Source organism: Mytilus trossulus, chromosome 2, assembly GCF_036588685.1.
Source record: "Mytilus trossulus isolate FHL-02 chromosome 2, PNRI_Mtr1.1.1.hap1, whole genome shotgun sequence".
Lineage (NCBI taxonomy): Eukaryota > Metazoa > Mollusca > Bivalvia > Mytilida > Mytilidae > Mytilus > Mytilus trossulus.
The window spans coordinates 96558320-96574974 of NC_086374.1; the positions used below are offsets into that span (position 1 = coordinate 96558320).

At 33.5% G+C, this 16655-nt stretch overlaps 1 protein-coding gene across 1 annotated transcript; it reads right to left on the reverse strand.

Annotated features, from left to right (window-relative positions):
* Nucleotides 1-1636: 1636 nt before the first annotated feature.
* On the reverse strand, nucleotides 1637-8135 carry LOC134705562 (waprin-Phi1-like). Its single transcript, XM_063564280.1, has 5 exons — nucleotides 7995-8135; nucleotides 6957-7004; nucleotides 4127-4214; nucleotides 3431-3601; nucleotides 1637-2847 (listed from the first exon to the last, which is right to left on the reverse strand). The coding sequence occupies exons 1-5, from the start codon at nucleotides 8031-8033 to the stop codon at nucleotides 2621-2623; spliced, it is 573 nt and encodes a 190-aa protein (XP_063420350.1). The 5' UTR covers nucleotides 8034-8135; the 3' UTR covers nucleotides 1637-2620.
* Nucleotides 8136-16655: the final 8520 nt, after the last annotated feature.

Sequence of the window (16655 nt, forward strand, 5' to 3'; positions counted from 1 at the left end):
TTCTTTTCATTTATCAATGATCAAGGTAATGATTTTGTGGTCTAGTCCTTGTCTCAAATTATAAGAACTAGGTCAACTTAAACTGATTTATTGAATGATTGTAAGGCGTAAATTTCTTTCTGTCAGATTTAGAATTAATTTTCATTGTTCATTCTCCAATGATATGTTTTAAAGGTTAGGTCTGTTTCTCTGATACACTAAGTTATAGGTCAACTGTATTTTGCTAAATCAATGATTGTAAATTACTTATGTCTGGAAGGGTTAATCTCGCCTTGACCTAAATTGCATGGATCATTAATATGTGCTTCCTTGCAAGGACTACGTGACTCGACTCACAGTGATGAAGGTAAAGTTAACTTGATCAATTCCTCATCTCCAATACTCTTGTCAATAGGTCAACATTATTTGATGTATGGAATGATTGTAAGCTGTATAACTGGCAGCTTTCATATTGCCTTGACCTCATTTTCATGGTTTGGTGGACAATTTTGTTTTGTGTTTTTGACTATTTCTCATATACTATAAGCAATAGGGATACTACATTTGGTGTATATAATTAATGTAAGGTGTACATGTCTATCTGGCAGGGTTGATAGGATATTGATCTCATTTTCGTGATTCACTGGTCCGTGTTGAGATTCTTCATATTTATAGACTTTCATTATAAATTTAAAGCAGGCGAGACATTTCAGCATGTAAGATCTTGTGTTTCTTTATATCAAGAAGGATATACCGTAAAAGATGCAAGCACTTGCTGAAATGAAGTAACAATAATCAATGTATTTGATAGTGAATCTAAAGAACTCCAAACTCAAGTTTTAAGACGTGAACAGACTGTTTTTGGCACTATTTTTTCTTACTTTTAAAGAAAAGATGAGTACAAGGCAGGTTTTATATTCATATAAAATTGTGGATGTATCTTACTGAATATTCATGTAAATTAATAATTGCCATTGGACATTAAACAGTAATTCCTCAACCCAATCTTACTTAATAGTTTATGTCTGTCAAAGACAAAGTTATCCTAAGACAGAACTGTCAGGTGTAGTTATGCCTTATGTGGTTTAAATGCTGTGGCTTTGAAAACCATTTGTTCCCAGCAAGGATTTAAACTATTTATCAACGAAAGCATTATGAGTGAAATAGAATCATTTTCATAACAGTGTGGACAACCGCAATACTTTTGTTGTTGATAATACTGAATGATTTAACTTTAACGTGTTTGTCATTGGTTATCAATAACAGTGAGTGTACACTCAAAAATTGTCTGTCAAAACCTTCCAATGGGGATTTAAATAGAATAAAGGAGTAAAATACATGCAGGTGCACGAGAAGAAGAAAAAGAAAGTTTAAGTATTCATCGTTTGAATCAACACACAAGTTAAGTCCTCTGCTAGTAATGCGTAATATTTGATTTAGGCATTTTTGCGACACCGCAGTTTTGTCTATGAAATGTATGATATGGTAAGTGGGTGTTACAGACGAACGTGCACCTAATCTAACCCAGTCATTTCATAACCTTAGCGCACAAAGAAATGGTCTTGTCCACACTGTTATGAAAATGATTCTAAATGATGATCTATGTCTATCTTCCTTTGTGTCCCTCTTCATATTCTTGCAAATTACAAAACTAGTATAATAATTCTGATTTTTATTAACAAATAATAACAACAACAAAAATGTCAATAAATAAATATGAGCATGTCAATAACAACAAATCATTCATTCACAGATAGGCATTATAACACTTTATCATATATTTAGCTGTTTATACTACTTTCCTGTTATAAATGCTACACTTCAATCTAAAATAATACCCTCCTACATTTCTTACCCTGTACTTTATACCCCTAGTGCATGTCACGAGCCACACATTGTTTGGATTATCAAGTTTAAATATATGATAAAGTGAGAAAATATCACATGGTAACATTTTCATTTATGCTGTACCAAGCCACGATCAATATCAGTTCTCAGGCCTACTACCCTCTGGTTTGTATTTTTCATTTTGATTGATGATCTTTAATCAAGCATTTGATAAAAAAAAATTACTTAGCATTATTCTCTAAACATGTATATTATTTATCACAGAGCATCACAATCTTCTATATAGTTCTACTAAAATGTATTGAAAAATCGACACGGTATAACAACATTGTAAACGCATCTTCGCTAGCCAGATGAGAGCAAGGGACTGAATCGTAACCCCTTGCAAGCTATGATGATGTAAACGTATTTATCCATGATAATTATGTTCAATAATAATAAAACAAAGTTAAAACAATTACAAAAAAGCTATTTGAATTGCCTTATAGCATAAAATAAACATTTCGTTACGTATCATAAAGAAGATCTTAGGATTAACACAAAATTTGAACACAATATACATTCATCATGTATAAAATAAAAATCGAAAAACAATACTATTCTATTCAATGCCCAACTCTTATCCCTACAACAGGACCAACATATATTGCATGTAGCAAACTCAGCACAATCATTGCCTACAACGGGTTAAGTGTACTTTAAGTACTTGCAAAGCTAGATTCAAAATCTTTTGAAATCACAAAGAATTTAATCACAGAAACAGTTTTGAGTATTGAGCTTAGTTTATAAAGCGTTAAAATGCTGGACGGCACTGGTATGGCAAAGACCAAATTGCATTTCCTACTCCTTCGTAACTACCTCTTTGTAACCAATGGTAACACGGTCTTGAACAGGTACTTCCGCATGCTGTTAGACAACACTTTTCACTGCCTGGGCAGTGCGAGTCACTAGAACAGTCCATTCCACACAATGGTTGTCGTCGTAAATCCCATGGACAGGAACCAGGTTTTCTTGCTATCACTAGAATAAACAAAAAAGTTTCCATCAGAACCCGACAAAAAAATAATTAGACTAGACTTTTACTGTATATAAGTTCCCATCTTAATTTTTTTTTCAGATTTATTCATACAATCAAAGCGATTAAGGCATGATCCCCATTTTGTTATTCCTTTTCATTGCATGTGTTCTGAACTTTTTTTTACATTTAATCTTAACTTATGTTTCTTGCTCTTATCCATGCGATAATACAATGATTATAGTTTATTAATATGCCGCGTTTGCTGCAAGTATGCCTATGATAACCCGTGAATTAGAGGAGTTCAAAGGTTAGTCTTTCCAACATGCGAGTAAAAAATATGAAACTCTGCTGACTATACCTTTCGATGTCGCATTTGCAATCATACTATATCAACTTATCTTATAAAGTAGGATCTAGAAGGTACATCTTCGCTAGCCAAGGGTTACGATCCACTCCCGCTCTCTTCCGAAGATGAGTAAGTATGGAGATTTCGTGTAAATATAGACTTGAAGGTACTTTGTAGTTAGTAGTAGAATGGGTTGCTTTTAAATTATATGTATATTTCCGTTGACTATTCTCACTTACCAGTTACTACTGATCTACATGTATTTCCACAGCCATTGAAACAACATTTTTCACTATGTCGACAATCTCCATCATTTTGACATTGTTCCATACATGGCCCAGGTGTTACAATTTCAGGACAAGTACCCGTACGGGTTCTTATTATTTCTTCTGTACTGTTATTATCTTTAGCTATAGGAGAGAGAGAGAAAAGGTACACAAGTGTTACAGAGGGATACGCGTTGCTTATTGAAATTATTACTTATCTATATATTGCCAGCTATTATCCTTAAAATACCTTAGTTATATTTTTTAATTTTGGAGAATTAGGCTTTCTTGGTAAACCTTTGATAGTTTCTGTTAAATTTACCACAACCTTGTTGCAAGGTAATTAGCAAAAAAGAAAAGTAAGAGATCTTTAGGGATCTCAAGTTTTTTTCTTCATTTCAGTAAACTCAATTACTCCCATATTGAATCTCCTCCAGCGGAATATAAGCTTGGTTCTCTATAATTCGGAATTTCTTATATTGAAAAAAAGTCCACTTTTGAAGAGAAACCATATATTGTTCTCATAATTGAGATTTTTATGAAATTTACCGTGATTTTTATAGAACTTAATGTAATTGGTTGGTCGTAGAGTATAGAATAACATAACTATAGTACCACTGTGGCCGTTCTATTACTAGTATATTGTCTTTGTACTTTCTGAAGACTTACCTACACACACGGGGTATTTTGAACACGGTGGGTATGAACATGTACTCCTTTTTAAAACGCATTTTTCTCCTTCTTCACAATCTAAATTCTGAAAGAAAAACAAATATGTTAGAACAAGTCATTCGATGGAACAAATGACGGTATATCATACATTACATCACATATTTGTTTTTGCGATCATTTTTTGTACATAATAATAAGGTCTTATTAGTAATCTCGTTTGAATTGTTTTACACTGTCATTTCGGCTCCTTGTATAGCTGACTATTCGGTGTCGGCTTTGCTCATTGTTCAAGGCCGTATGGTGACATGTAGTTGTAAATTTCTGTGTCATTTTGGTCTCTTGTGGAGAGTTTTCTCATTGGTAATCATACCACATCTTCTTTTTTTATAATGTAAAAAAAGAAGACATGAAATACAAAAAAAAAAAAAAACAATGACAAAGGGAAAAATATCTATTTCTGTTGTTTTTCAACGACTGTTTATCTATTTCTAGGTTTCAAAATGACCTTCTGTGTTGATGATACTATATTCTATTAACCTTTACTCAGTAATTACATTTTATTGTTTCTAAAAACGAAATCGATTACTTATAGATCGAAGAAATTATTTACCTGTCAAGATACAAAGGTGTTACTATTGATATTTATCAAGTTCGTGTTTCCCAAGAATTGAATTCCATTCAATGTAGGAATCATATAAAGACAATTCGTGACTCTACGAACAATTATGTTTATTATAACCCATTTAAGAAAGAGTTAGGTAACACATTCTTATAAGTAAGGCTAAATTGAGTTATACAAACTATGTTACAAATACGATATGGATTATAATTTATAATTCGAAAGTTTAGGCAATACCTTTGAAACTATAGCTCCGTGCGCTACGTAGATTCCCAAAAGGTCTGAGATTTTTTTTTACCTTTCTTAAGAGTTCCAGGTATCTTAATGTACGAAAAACTAATTTGCACCTCAATTTTTCTAACAAGTGAAGTTTTGTTGATGTGAATAACGTATGTTTCAATTGACACCATAAATAAAGAACATCAAGGACATGAAACTACATTAAGCTGCCCGGTTAAATTCCAATTATGACTTTTTTTTCTTTTGTATCATTACGTAACTCGTTATTGTTTAACGTTTTGTATTTATGTTTCTTGACGCACTGCCAAAACTGCATACCATCTTACAATACAGAACTAACGTTTCCTTATTCTAATTTAAGCAACGATGCTATACCAGACAAACAAAATTATTCAGATGTGTTTTCTTTTAAAAAACATTAAATTATATATTTGGCGTTGCAAAAGAGTGACAAAAGATACCACAGGGACATTCAAGCTCATATGTCGAAAATAAACAGACAATGCCATGGCTAAATAAAGACAACAGTAGCATACCGCTGTCGAAATTTATAAATCGATTGAGAAGGAAACAAATTCGGGTTGCAAACTAAAACTGAGGGAAACACATCAACTTTAAGATGAGAACAACGATAAAAGAAAAAGACCAATAGACAAACAATAGCACACAAAACACAACATAGAAAACTAAAGACTGATCAACAAGAACAATAATTCTGACCGACATTTCTAATCCGATCGCGAATGAATTTGACCAAAATGTGAATATATATAAATATATATATATATATAAAATGACTGAATAAATAGTCAACGATCAATCTTACAGGGCGATGGATCATGTAATATGATTCTGTACACTACAAAATATAATATTAAAATTATAATAGGTAAAATAATTGAACGTGGCAACGTACTTATACATCATCCCGAATCAATGGAAACCTGTAATTTATACTGTAAAGTCAGTTTTAGATCCGGCGTTGTTTGAAACAGGTGGTCACAGGAAAATGAGGGACTCGGTCTATGTTTTTTCATTTATGCCCTCTGGGGAGACTGTCCGTAACTTTCTTATTCAAAATCTTTCCCGAGCGACTCTGTCGACCTCCGACCAACCCTCGTTGTGGTCTATGATCGTGATGGTAAGGTTTTTGAGATCAGCTTGTGTGTGTCCATGTGATCTCAAATGACGACTTACGGGTAGGTCGGGCTTGCAGGTGTAGTCACTTCGATGACCATGCATGCGTTTGTTAAATGGCTGCTCTGTCTCGCTAACATACTGCATGCCACATCGACACTGAAGGAGGTATACAACATTCTGGGTTTTGCAAGTTACATTGCAATATATAGTGTACACAGACCCAGTCGAGTGGCAAGTGAATGTTTGAGTATTCAGTATTTGTTGACAAGTCAGGCAACATGACTTGCACCATCCTGCAATTGAACAGCTTTTATTTGAGGAGACGTCAGCTCTAACAAATAAGTCTTTCAGACTTGCTGGTCTCCGAAAAGCTAAAACAGGAGGATTGGGAAAGATCTTGGTTAATTTAGGGTGTTTGGCAATAGTTTGCCAATTGGCACGGATCAAACGTGAAAGGTTATTAAAGGCTGGATTGTATGTAAGATATAGATATTTATATATAAAACATCAACTCAACACGTTAGTTCTGTAAATTTGCTTTCGCATATTTTGTATTCCTCCCTCGCCGGGATTCGAACCCATGCTACTGAGATATTGTGAAACCAAATCGCCTGCAATGTAGCCGTCCTGCAAGACTACACGACCACCTGGGCTTCATAAAAATGAAGCTTTCGGAGGTCGGGTGTTACCTTTCCACGTCAGTTTTAATCTAGCGTCGTACTACAGTACACTATATACTAACGCTACTAGTATGTAATAGCACTAATTCTGATAAATCATAATTTTGTTTTTGAAGAATTTTCCAGAGGGAAAAATAAATATACTTACACATTTTCTACGGTAAGACTCGATTTCAGTAATGGCAAGAACGAAGACCTACAATACAAAACATGTATATTAATGCAGTTTCGCAATTAAAAAAAACTTAAATTTATGTCAAGAAAAAGATGTACATCGTGAATGTGTTCAAATAAATTTTAATTCTCCCGAAATGTTCTCAATATGTGAAGTATGTATCAACGAATATCCAAAAGTTGTCCGGAACGAAATCTCATTCCTAAAGAATTATAGTCGTTGACATTTTCTTAGATATAAGAAGATGTGGTATGAGTACCAATGAGATAACTCTCCATCCAAGTCACAATTTGTACAAAACTATACCATTATAAGTCACGGCATTGAACACGGAGACTTGACTCACATCGAACAGCAGGCATGTAAACTCAGTTTAGAGTTGCCTTTGTTGTGTATAGTTGTCAGAATTGCAAACTTATTTTGAGACATTCCATTCGTTGTCATGGTCGCGTCTTGTTTTCAGGTATGAAACTTATTTTGAAGACTTTCCAGCTATTGGCATGGCAATACAATAAAGAAATAAGTGATACGACCATTAAAAAAATCTCCAATTGTGGTTGTTCATCTTGTGTAAACGTATGATAATTATTGCTTTAAAAACCAAATTTGATTAAACAGAAAAAAGGAAATAAGCATATCAATGTTTTATTTGTGGTCTTGTTTTAGTATTATATATTTATTTTATCATTCTGTATAACAAACATATAGGCCTATATCTTTTTTTGTTATATTTGTGACATTCGGCTGCTGTTTTCGCGGACATCTCTTTTATATTCTAAAGTCCTAATACAGACCTTAATTCCAATAAAATGTTAAAGTAATTACTTCAGTTCATTGAATAGTCGTATTCCTTTTTGTAATGTCAAATTCAGTCAAATAAAATAAAATAGTAAGAGTGAATTTTCACGATTTTGTTTTTAATTAAAGCATTCATTCTTCTGAAATGCAATTTACTAGAAAAAGACAGTTAAGCTTAAGAAAAACACACAATATATATAAAATTATACTTACTAATAAACATGAAATAAAATTACAATAGCACCTTTCCATTTTGAAATATTGTTAGTAATTTTTTAAGATTCCGATATGCGCCTTATATCGTCGTTAAATTAATATGAAATTTTGAGAAATCGGAAAACTTTTAAAGCTTACCACATGGTCCCCTAGCTGTCAATCATTGTTATTGTATACCATAGCAATATACAAATAAATGATAAGTTACGCCCCTAGCAAAAGTCAACATTTTCTTATTGAATACTAATAATAGTGACTCTCTTTCAACGCTTCCGTAATAACTTTAAGTATAGATTATAATAATTTTGTCTCACATGATTTGATAATGGATATGTATATGTTAGTTGACGTATATTGTTTGCATATCTCTGATTTGGTGCAACATTTTATTTCACATCTTCTTATATATATTAAATTCGTCAATTGCAGCTAATTGAGAACCATTCAATAAAATTAAATCGGAAATATCAAGTACTAAGTAGGAAAATTCTACAATTTCCAATTGGATTCCAATAAAAGTTATTTGTTTTCAGAGCTTTTGTAATGCTATAGGAATGAGATTAAGAGCAATTGTTATATCTTAAAAGCGAAATAGATAGACTATAAATTGACGTATTTTGTGTGTACTAATGTGATAGCCTCCTTCAATAATTCATTTTTTCATGTTCTTTTGTGAAACATAAAAGGTGTCATGCACAGTATAACGTTCAAATGTTCAAACCTGAAATCTAGAGATCATAATGACGGATCACGTTGAGTTGAAAATATATTTGTTTGAGGTCGTTTAAAACTGGTGCAGACCAATTTGGAAAATCAGCGCGTGTCTTTTATACTCGTGCACAAGACTTCCAAACTGGTGCACATGACTTTCAAACTGATGCGCACGACTGTTAAAAATGTAGACACGGCATTCAAAAATTCGAACACAAGGCTTTCAAACAGTTTCACGCAGGACTTAAATATTGGCAGACGCTCGACTTTTAACCGGTGCGCATGAGTTTATATTTGATGCTTGTGACTGCTAATCATATATATTATATAAAACATATATCTCAATACAAATCACGAGCACAACATTAAAATTGAAGATTAACATTAAAATACTCGAACATACATGAAACTTTCATGCCGGACTATACAAACTGATAAGCCCGACTTTTAAGCAGGCTGGTTCAACAACTTTAAATCTAATGTTCACGACTTTTAAAGTTGTCCACATTCAAAGTCTCAGAAATAACACTTTCAAATACTTTTACGCAAGATTTTATTACTGCTCAACGACATTCAAGCTGATGCACATAACTAGTTTGCACGTCGGATGTTTGTGACTTTCAAACAGTTGCTCCCGATTGTTTTATGTGGTACAAACTATTTCAAAACTAGTGCGCACAACTCTGAATGTTATGTATATTAAAAATAAAACCAAACACATCACTTTTAAACACTATTACGCAGGACTTTATTTCGGGCCTTTATGGCTTACTATGCGGTATGGCCTTTTCTAATTGTTGAAGGTCGTACAGTGACCTTTAGTTGTTATTTTTTTTGTCACTCAGTCTCTTGTGAAGAGTTGTATCATTGGCAATCATACCAGATCCTCTTTTTTTATATTTATTACTTCTCAGCGGCTTTCAAAATGATCCTCGTGACTAGTTTGCACGACTTTCACACTATTTCCAAACTCGTGCGCACGACTCTAAATCTGATTTTTGTGACTTTAACACTGATGTGCTTGATTTTTTATGTGACGCACATTATATCAAGTCAAACTCTTGCGCGCGACATGAGTCTGACAAAACCATCGAGTTATAGTTCGAGTTCAAGTTCGATTCAGATTTGCCTTTGTCAAGTCGATGCCATTTTATTAAAAATCTTAAAGATATTTATGTATAGTGGATTAGGAAACAAGTTATTACAACTTATATCAATCTCTTTCCACTTTGCGGGTTCAAATGCTGCCTTGTAGCGGCAATAACCTGCTTTTTTTCGAAATTTACAAGGGTGCTCTCTCTTAACACGGACCAGCCATTTAATGATCACCCCCTTCCGACGGACTATCATCGATTCTCAAGACCATACTCGCAAATGGTTTCAATGGAGAGCCGAAAATTCAGTCCCTGAAATATTCCCCATGGAACGGGGAGTCGAACCAGGAACCTTTGTGTTAGTAGTATTTTGTTAAATAGCATGCTATCATCTGCATGGGTTATGTTCATTGATGCTAACTTTTACCACATTGGGTCTCTGATGGATAGTTGTCTCGTTTGCAAACATAACACATCTTCTTCTTGGTATGTTTAAGATCTTGGCGTTAATTTGATTTTTACAGAGGATAACCGTTATGTCATTCCTATGTATTGCTATCGCCTAAATTTCCATTATGTAAATTAGTTTTGGGTTTTAACCGATCTATAAACATAATAAATACGCCGACATCATCGAGAGCAAAATAACATTCCTTATCGCTTGCTATATATTCAATGAATACTCATCAAATATTTTTTTCTAGAACATAATTCAATAATATTAAAATGTTTATTATGAATGTAAGTAACAATTTTTAATATCTATGCAGACGTACAGAAAACATTGTGTTAACGCATGCGGAAGAATATCTCAAGAACAATTGCAATCTCCTATAAAGGAGGTGGAGATTATATTATATACATGCAGAGTTATTGGTCCTTGCTCTCTCGTTTTGCGGGAAAATATGAATGCATACTCAAATCCAATCTTGAGAAAATTCGAATTATTATAGAAGATTGTCCACCATGCACTATTAATACATTAGTAGAATAGAATGATATACAAATGGATGAAAATTATATATGCATATACAAGTAACTGTAATATACAAATCTCAATATAATATATTGATTTGTATCACTAACATACTAGTATATATATATATAATAGTTATTACGGTGATGTTGAATTCCCTTTTGTTTATCAATTTATCTTCCACACAAGAACTTGTCTCAGAAAAAAAATTCACCTGCACATTAACCTCGCTTTCAGGTATAAAGATGTTATTTTTTGGGGGACAAGTGCTTGTTGACCATACACAAGAACTTGCGATCATCCGATGTTCAATACTTCAGTACTTTATGATTCAGATGAACGATCGCACATAAGAATAATCCGATTCAGTTCATGGGCTATCGTATCTATACAGACATAGGTAACCGTATACCTTGTAGTCCGTTAATAGCTTCGTAGGTGGATACTTAATGTTTAAAAAAGTTCAGACATAGATGTAGGAATTTGAATAAGAAAGATTTTAGGAAGACGTGAATCGGTACAGTTGTCTCCAGTGTAGCTAGTCAATCGAGTCAAACATACTTGAAGCACAGTTTCGTGCATATCATTGAATCTATGCAACACCCACCTTGCTCAAATATAAAGGAAAACCCGGAAAACATTTACGAGAATAGTTTGCATTAAAGAAAAGAATTGTGGAAATGTATCACGTCCATTGATTAACTTTGTAGAAGATAAAGCGACAGTTATCCAGGGTGAGCTAATCACTTACCTGAGGTATTGTGTCTAGTATAGGAAAGTCGTTAACAAGCATATTATACTATTACTTATCCCTCAGGAATGGTTCTTTAAATATCATGTATAACCAATTGGAATAAGATGAGCAAATGAATGTCATGAGAGTATGATTGGTTATCTAACGTTTATCGGACATGTTTAAAACAATAAAACGCTAACATGCTAATAATGTGAGCGTGACTGTGATGTACAAGACAAAGTAGTCCTAAAATATGAGCCCTCATTTCGGGGCCTTTTATAGCTGACTATGGGGTATGGTTTTACTCATTGTTAAAGCCGTACGGTGACCAATACTAGTTAATATCTGTGTCATTTGGTTTCTTGTGGAGAGTTGTATCATTGGCAATCATACCACATCTTCTTGTTTATACTTCGAATATCCATATTGTTTGCATTCAACGTTTCGAGATATTTGTCAAAAAATTATAAGAAAAAATAGTAAATATCTAATTTCAAAGGAATACATCCTATATGTACTTTGAAAATTTGGTCATGTTAGCGAATTTGTAGATCTTATAAGGCTGATCTTTTTTTTACTTTTACCGTATCTTTCAAACTTCTATAGTTTTCGACACAAAAAAAAACCTGGTTAAAATCACCGTAAAGAGGCAACCAATACTATAAGAAAGGGACGAAAGATACCAAAGGGACAGTCAAAGGTAATTTCCATCATGTTTACTTATTTGTAGATTTTATTTATCTGAACATGTCTGCTGCATATTGTTGATCTATATCTATTAAAGTTACGCCCAAAATCTGTAACCATTTTTCCAAGGGCAATAACTCCTATAAAAGTTTATATATTGACGTTTTTACATTGCATAAAAGCGGGAGGTTTAGCTAGGCGCAAAACAAGGATCAACCACCCATTTTTCATGTCCGGTACCAAGTTAGGAAAATGGCAGTTGTTATCTTATAGTTCGTTTCTGTGTGGTGCATTGTCGTTGTGGTTTTTTTGTTGCACTTCAGTGTTTCTGTTATTTTGTTGTTTTCCTCTTATAGTTGATGTGTTTACCTCAGTTACAGTTTGTAACCCGGATTTGTTTTCTCTCAATAGATTTATGACTTTCTATAAACAGCTGTATACTACTGTTACCTTTATTTGGCTTGGTTGGTTTATATATAAATTTTCTCTATCTTCTATATCAGACATGGCGACTCATCATACTTTGATTGCTTGTCATACTTTCGTATTTTAATGCTTTTCATACTAGGGTATTTTAATGCGTTTTATACTATGGTATTGTGATGCTTGTCATACTATGGTATTTTAATGCTTGTTATAGTATGATATTGTGATGCTTGTCATACTATGGTATTTTAATGCTTTTTATACTATGGTATAGTGATGCTTGTCATACTATGGTATTGTGATGCTTGTCATACTATTGTATTTTAATGCTTGTCATACTAGGATATTTTAATGTTTGTCATACTTGGGTTTTTTAATGTTTGTCATACCATGATATTTTTATGCTTGTCATACTAGGGTATTTATATATTTGTCATTCTAGGGGCTGATTCCAGGGTAATCATCTAATGGATGATTCTAGAGTTTGAATACTCGTAGTTATTTAATAAAGGCTTGGTAGACACCATGCCATTTAAGGCAGATCTTACACTGAATGATTTCTGGTTTGTCATCTATATTGCGCAGTTCGTTTTAAGAATCATACTCGGGACACTATTTGTTGCTTTAAAATTAGTAATTTATTTATTGCGGAGTACATAAGGCTTGTTATTCTTGGTACAATTGAAACCGACCATGCGAGGGCTGTATAGCCTGTCAAAAACTCTCATCATCATGCAATTGAATCCTGATAATTCTAAGGTCGATTAAAGGCTATGCATACTTTGTCTATTTAAGAACATACATACTTTGGCTATTTAAGGCTTTTCACACTTTGGCTTTGTATTGCTTGTTATACCCGAGGCAATTGAGGAGCAATATTTCAGTAATGTTACACTCTTGTCGTGTTCCACGTGATATAAGGCTTTCTTTTCAAAGCACACTAATTGATCGTTAAGACTGTATGTATTACTCGCTACACCTATGAAGCCGTCAAACCGATTTGGTGTATCTAGTTTACATCAAGATATTATTGTCAATGCAGCATGTTATGTTATGTTTTTAGTAATTAAGGAGAGGATTTTTTTCAGCGATTCAACCACATGTTATTGTAAAGAATGATAAATGCAATGTATCCAATTTCATTTGATGACATCATAGTGTAAATATGGTTACAGTTTTTGTCTCATTAATATTTACCAAATATTAGGGGGGAAATAAAGTCAATTTGATTGATATCCTGTAAAAAATCTGATGAAATGTCCCGTCTTAATGTTGAAAGCTAGCTTTCTTGATATATACCAGGCAACTTATTTATTAAGTATGCGAGCTGAGACCCATCTTCGATAGCCAAGAGTTCCGATCCCCTCCCCTCCGCTCCACATCTTAGCTAGCTAAGGGTTATCATAAACTCCCCTCCTCTTCAGAGAGGATGGATTAGTGGATCTTAACCCTTGGCTATCGAAAATGGCTGAGACCTCGTTCAATATTGATAAGTACAACTGGAAAATTCAACTAAATATTTGTCAATACGGTTATATAAGAGAAGACAGAATCTTCGTGTAGCAAATTCTAAGATCAAGTAATTTGAAACATGTGGATTAATCATGACCCCATCAAACTGACCAATAGTTCTAACATGTTTGTTGTTTATCTATCAAATAACTCGTTTAATTGCTAATTTTGTTAATTAAGCTTCATTCATGTTCATGCATTTGTCACTCAGTTTTCTTATTTGTGATTTTCTCTGTGACAATCATTTTCTCATTTTCTATTTCTCTCTCCTATTCTATTTCGCCAAAAAAAAAACTCACGCTTTTTAAAAGTATTTAATAATTTTACAGCAAATTGCCGCTTAATTTGACCTCAACCTCGACTGGAGGGAGGGGAATATTTTCATTTTCGCGTTAGTTCATGTTGACTGTGAGTTATGGGATATCCGTTTCACAGAGGATTTCGGATATGTTCCTAATTTCGTAAATACAATCCCGTTCCCTTCTCACGAATGTGACCTACAGATTATACTAATTACCGGGTTCGTAATAACATGAGCAACACGATGTACGTGATTGACGCAGGATGTCACATGTAAAGGTGTGTGCAGGATCTGCTTATCCTTCCGGAGCACATGAGATAACCCCAATTTTTGGTGGGGTTCGTATTTATAGTATTTAGTTTTCTAAATTGTGTTTTGTGTACCATAATTAATTGTCTGTTTGTGTTTTTCTTTTTTTGACAAGGCGTTGTTGGTTTATTTTCGATCTATGGAATGCCCCTCTCGTATCTTTCGCCCCTCTTTTTGAAACCTCGAGACGAAAATATCTCAGTGGAGTTTCTGTGCAATTTGTGGATGAAGTATGCATGAACACGTGATCTGTATTTGAATTAGTATATAGCTTGGTTTTGCAATATAGCAGTTGACTTCACGGGTTTGATCCTACGTCAATCACGTGGGTTTGATCCTACGCCAACCACGTACACACATGTATCTGTAAATTGAATATGAAACACAAAAATTGGATTTTAATCAAATGGAATATGTACATTGTCAGTCTTTGTTAGAATTAAACTAAGAAAGACCAATATCATGTATGGTTTGCGTTAAAAACCTTATAGTATTAAATGGACCGCTGAACTTTTCACTTTCTGTTTAATTTTGAATATTGACACGAACTAAGTTGTTATTTTTTCCTGATATTAATTTCCTGACCAGATGATTTCCTATGTTCTAAATACTATCAAAATTGCACAACATAATGACCTTATTTTAGTACAGTTCAAAAGGTCAAGACAACTACACTTTATTGAAAAAAAAGTCACAAAGATTAAATACCTGATAATCCACTTTATATTTAGATTTAACGTGAATACTAGTCTTCAAATAAAAGGAAACACTACACATTTAATTGCCAAGTTTCGTCGATTTTCTATGAGGGAAACATTTTTCAGATGTAAACACGTGTTATATATCTGTATGTTGAATCCGTACTTTCCGGAAACGTTGTATTGTCTTAACCATGATTGTTGTGATGATTACATGTATCAGCCTCTTTTGGCGTTTGAATCCAAAGTAAAGGATCATAATATGAAAGTTCTTCTTTTTATTTGCAATATATATACTTCGTCTTTAGTCCCCCAAACCTAAGTCAGGTATATCACATGGTGGAGGACCCGGGCACGGGTTAAGTTTTGAAACAATTTGAAACAAACGTATTACAGAGAGAAATTCGAATTTTGTCGATTTTTCTTATGTTTCGTAGCAAACTCAAACACAATTCATATTTCTTCAAGGATCAAATGTCGTCTTTTTCTAACATTTACCCTGCTCAAACTTATTTTTGTTTACTTCCGAACCGTTTCTTTTTGTCTAAGAACTGCATGCTTCTTTTTTGTAATTCTATTTGGTGTATATTTATCGCTTCATGACATCTATGTACCAGTCATGATTTGTATATAGCAAATTGGACATATGCAGGGTTATTGTTTATTTCGACGTGCTTTTTTGGATGAAGTTTCGAAGTGATTACCAAAGTTTGATAAATACAAAAAAAGTTTTAGGTCATTTACAAAAGCCATTCAGCAGAACAGCATTTGCACGAGGAGTTTCAACCTTATTTTTTTTGTGAAAGCATATTTTAAAAACTGTTGTCAGTTTATTTTCGATTTATAAATTCGACTGTCCCTCTGGTATCTTTCGCCCCTCCCTCCCTTAAATACATATTTATCGGCGGCATAGAATCAATAAAGAAATACTAGCATACGTTAGATGTAACACCTGGTCAAGTTTTTAATAATCACAAGATTATATATATATTGTACGGTGGCAGAATGCGGCCATGAAAGAAAAAAAAATTATGTTATTCCCTCAAGATACTATGTCGTTCCCTCAAGATGCTATGTCGTTCCCAAAAGATAGCTATCTCGTTCCCTCAAGATATTATATCGTTCCCACAAGATAGTTATCTCGTTCCCTTAAGATACTATGTAGTTCCCTCCAGATGTTATGTTGTTCCCTCAAGCTTGTTATCTTG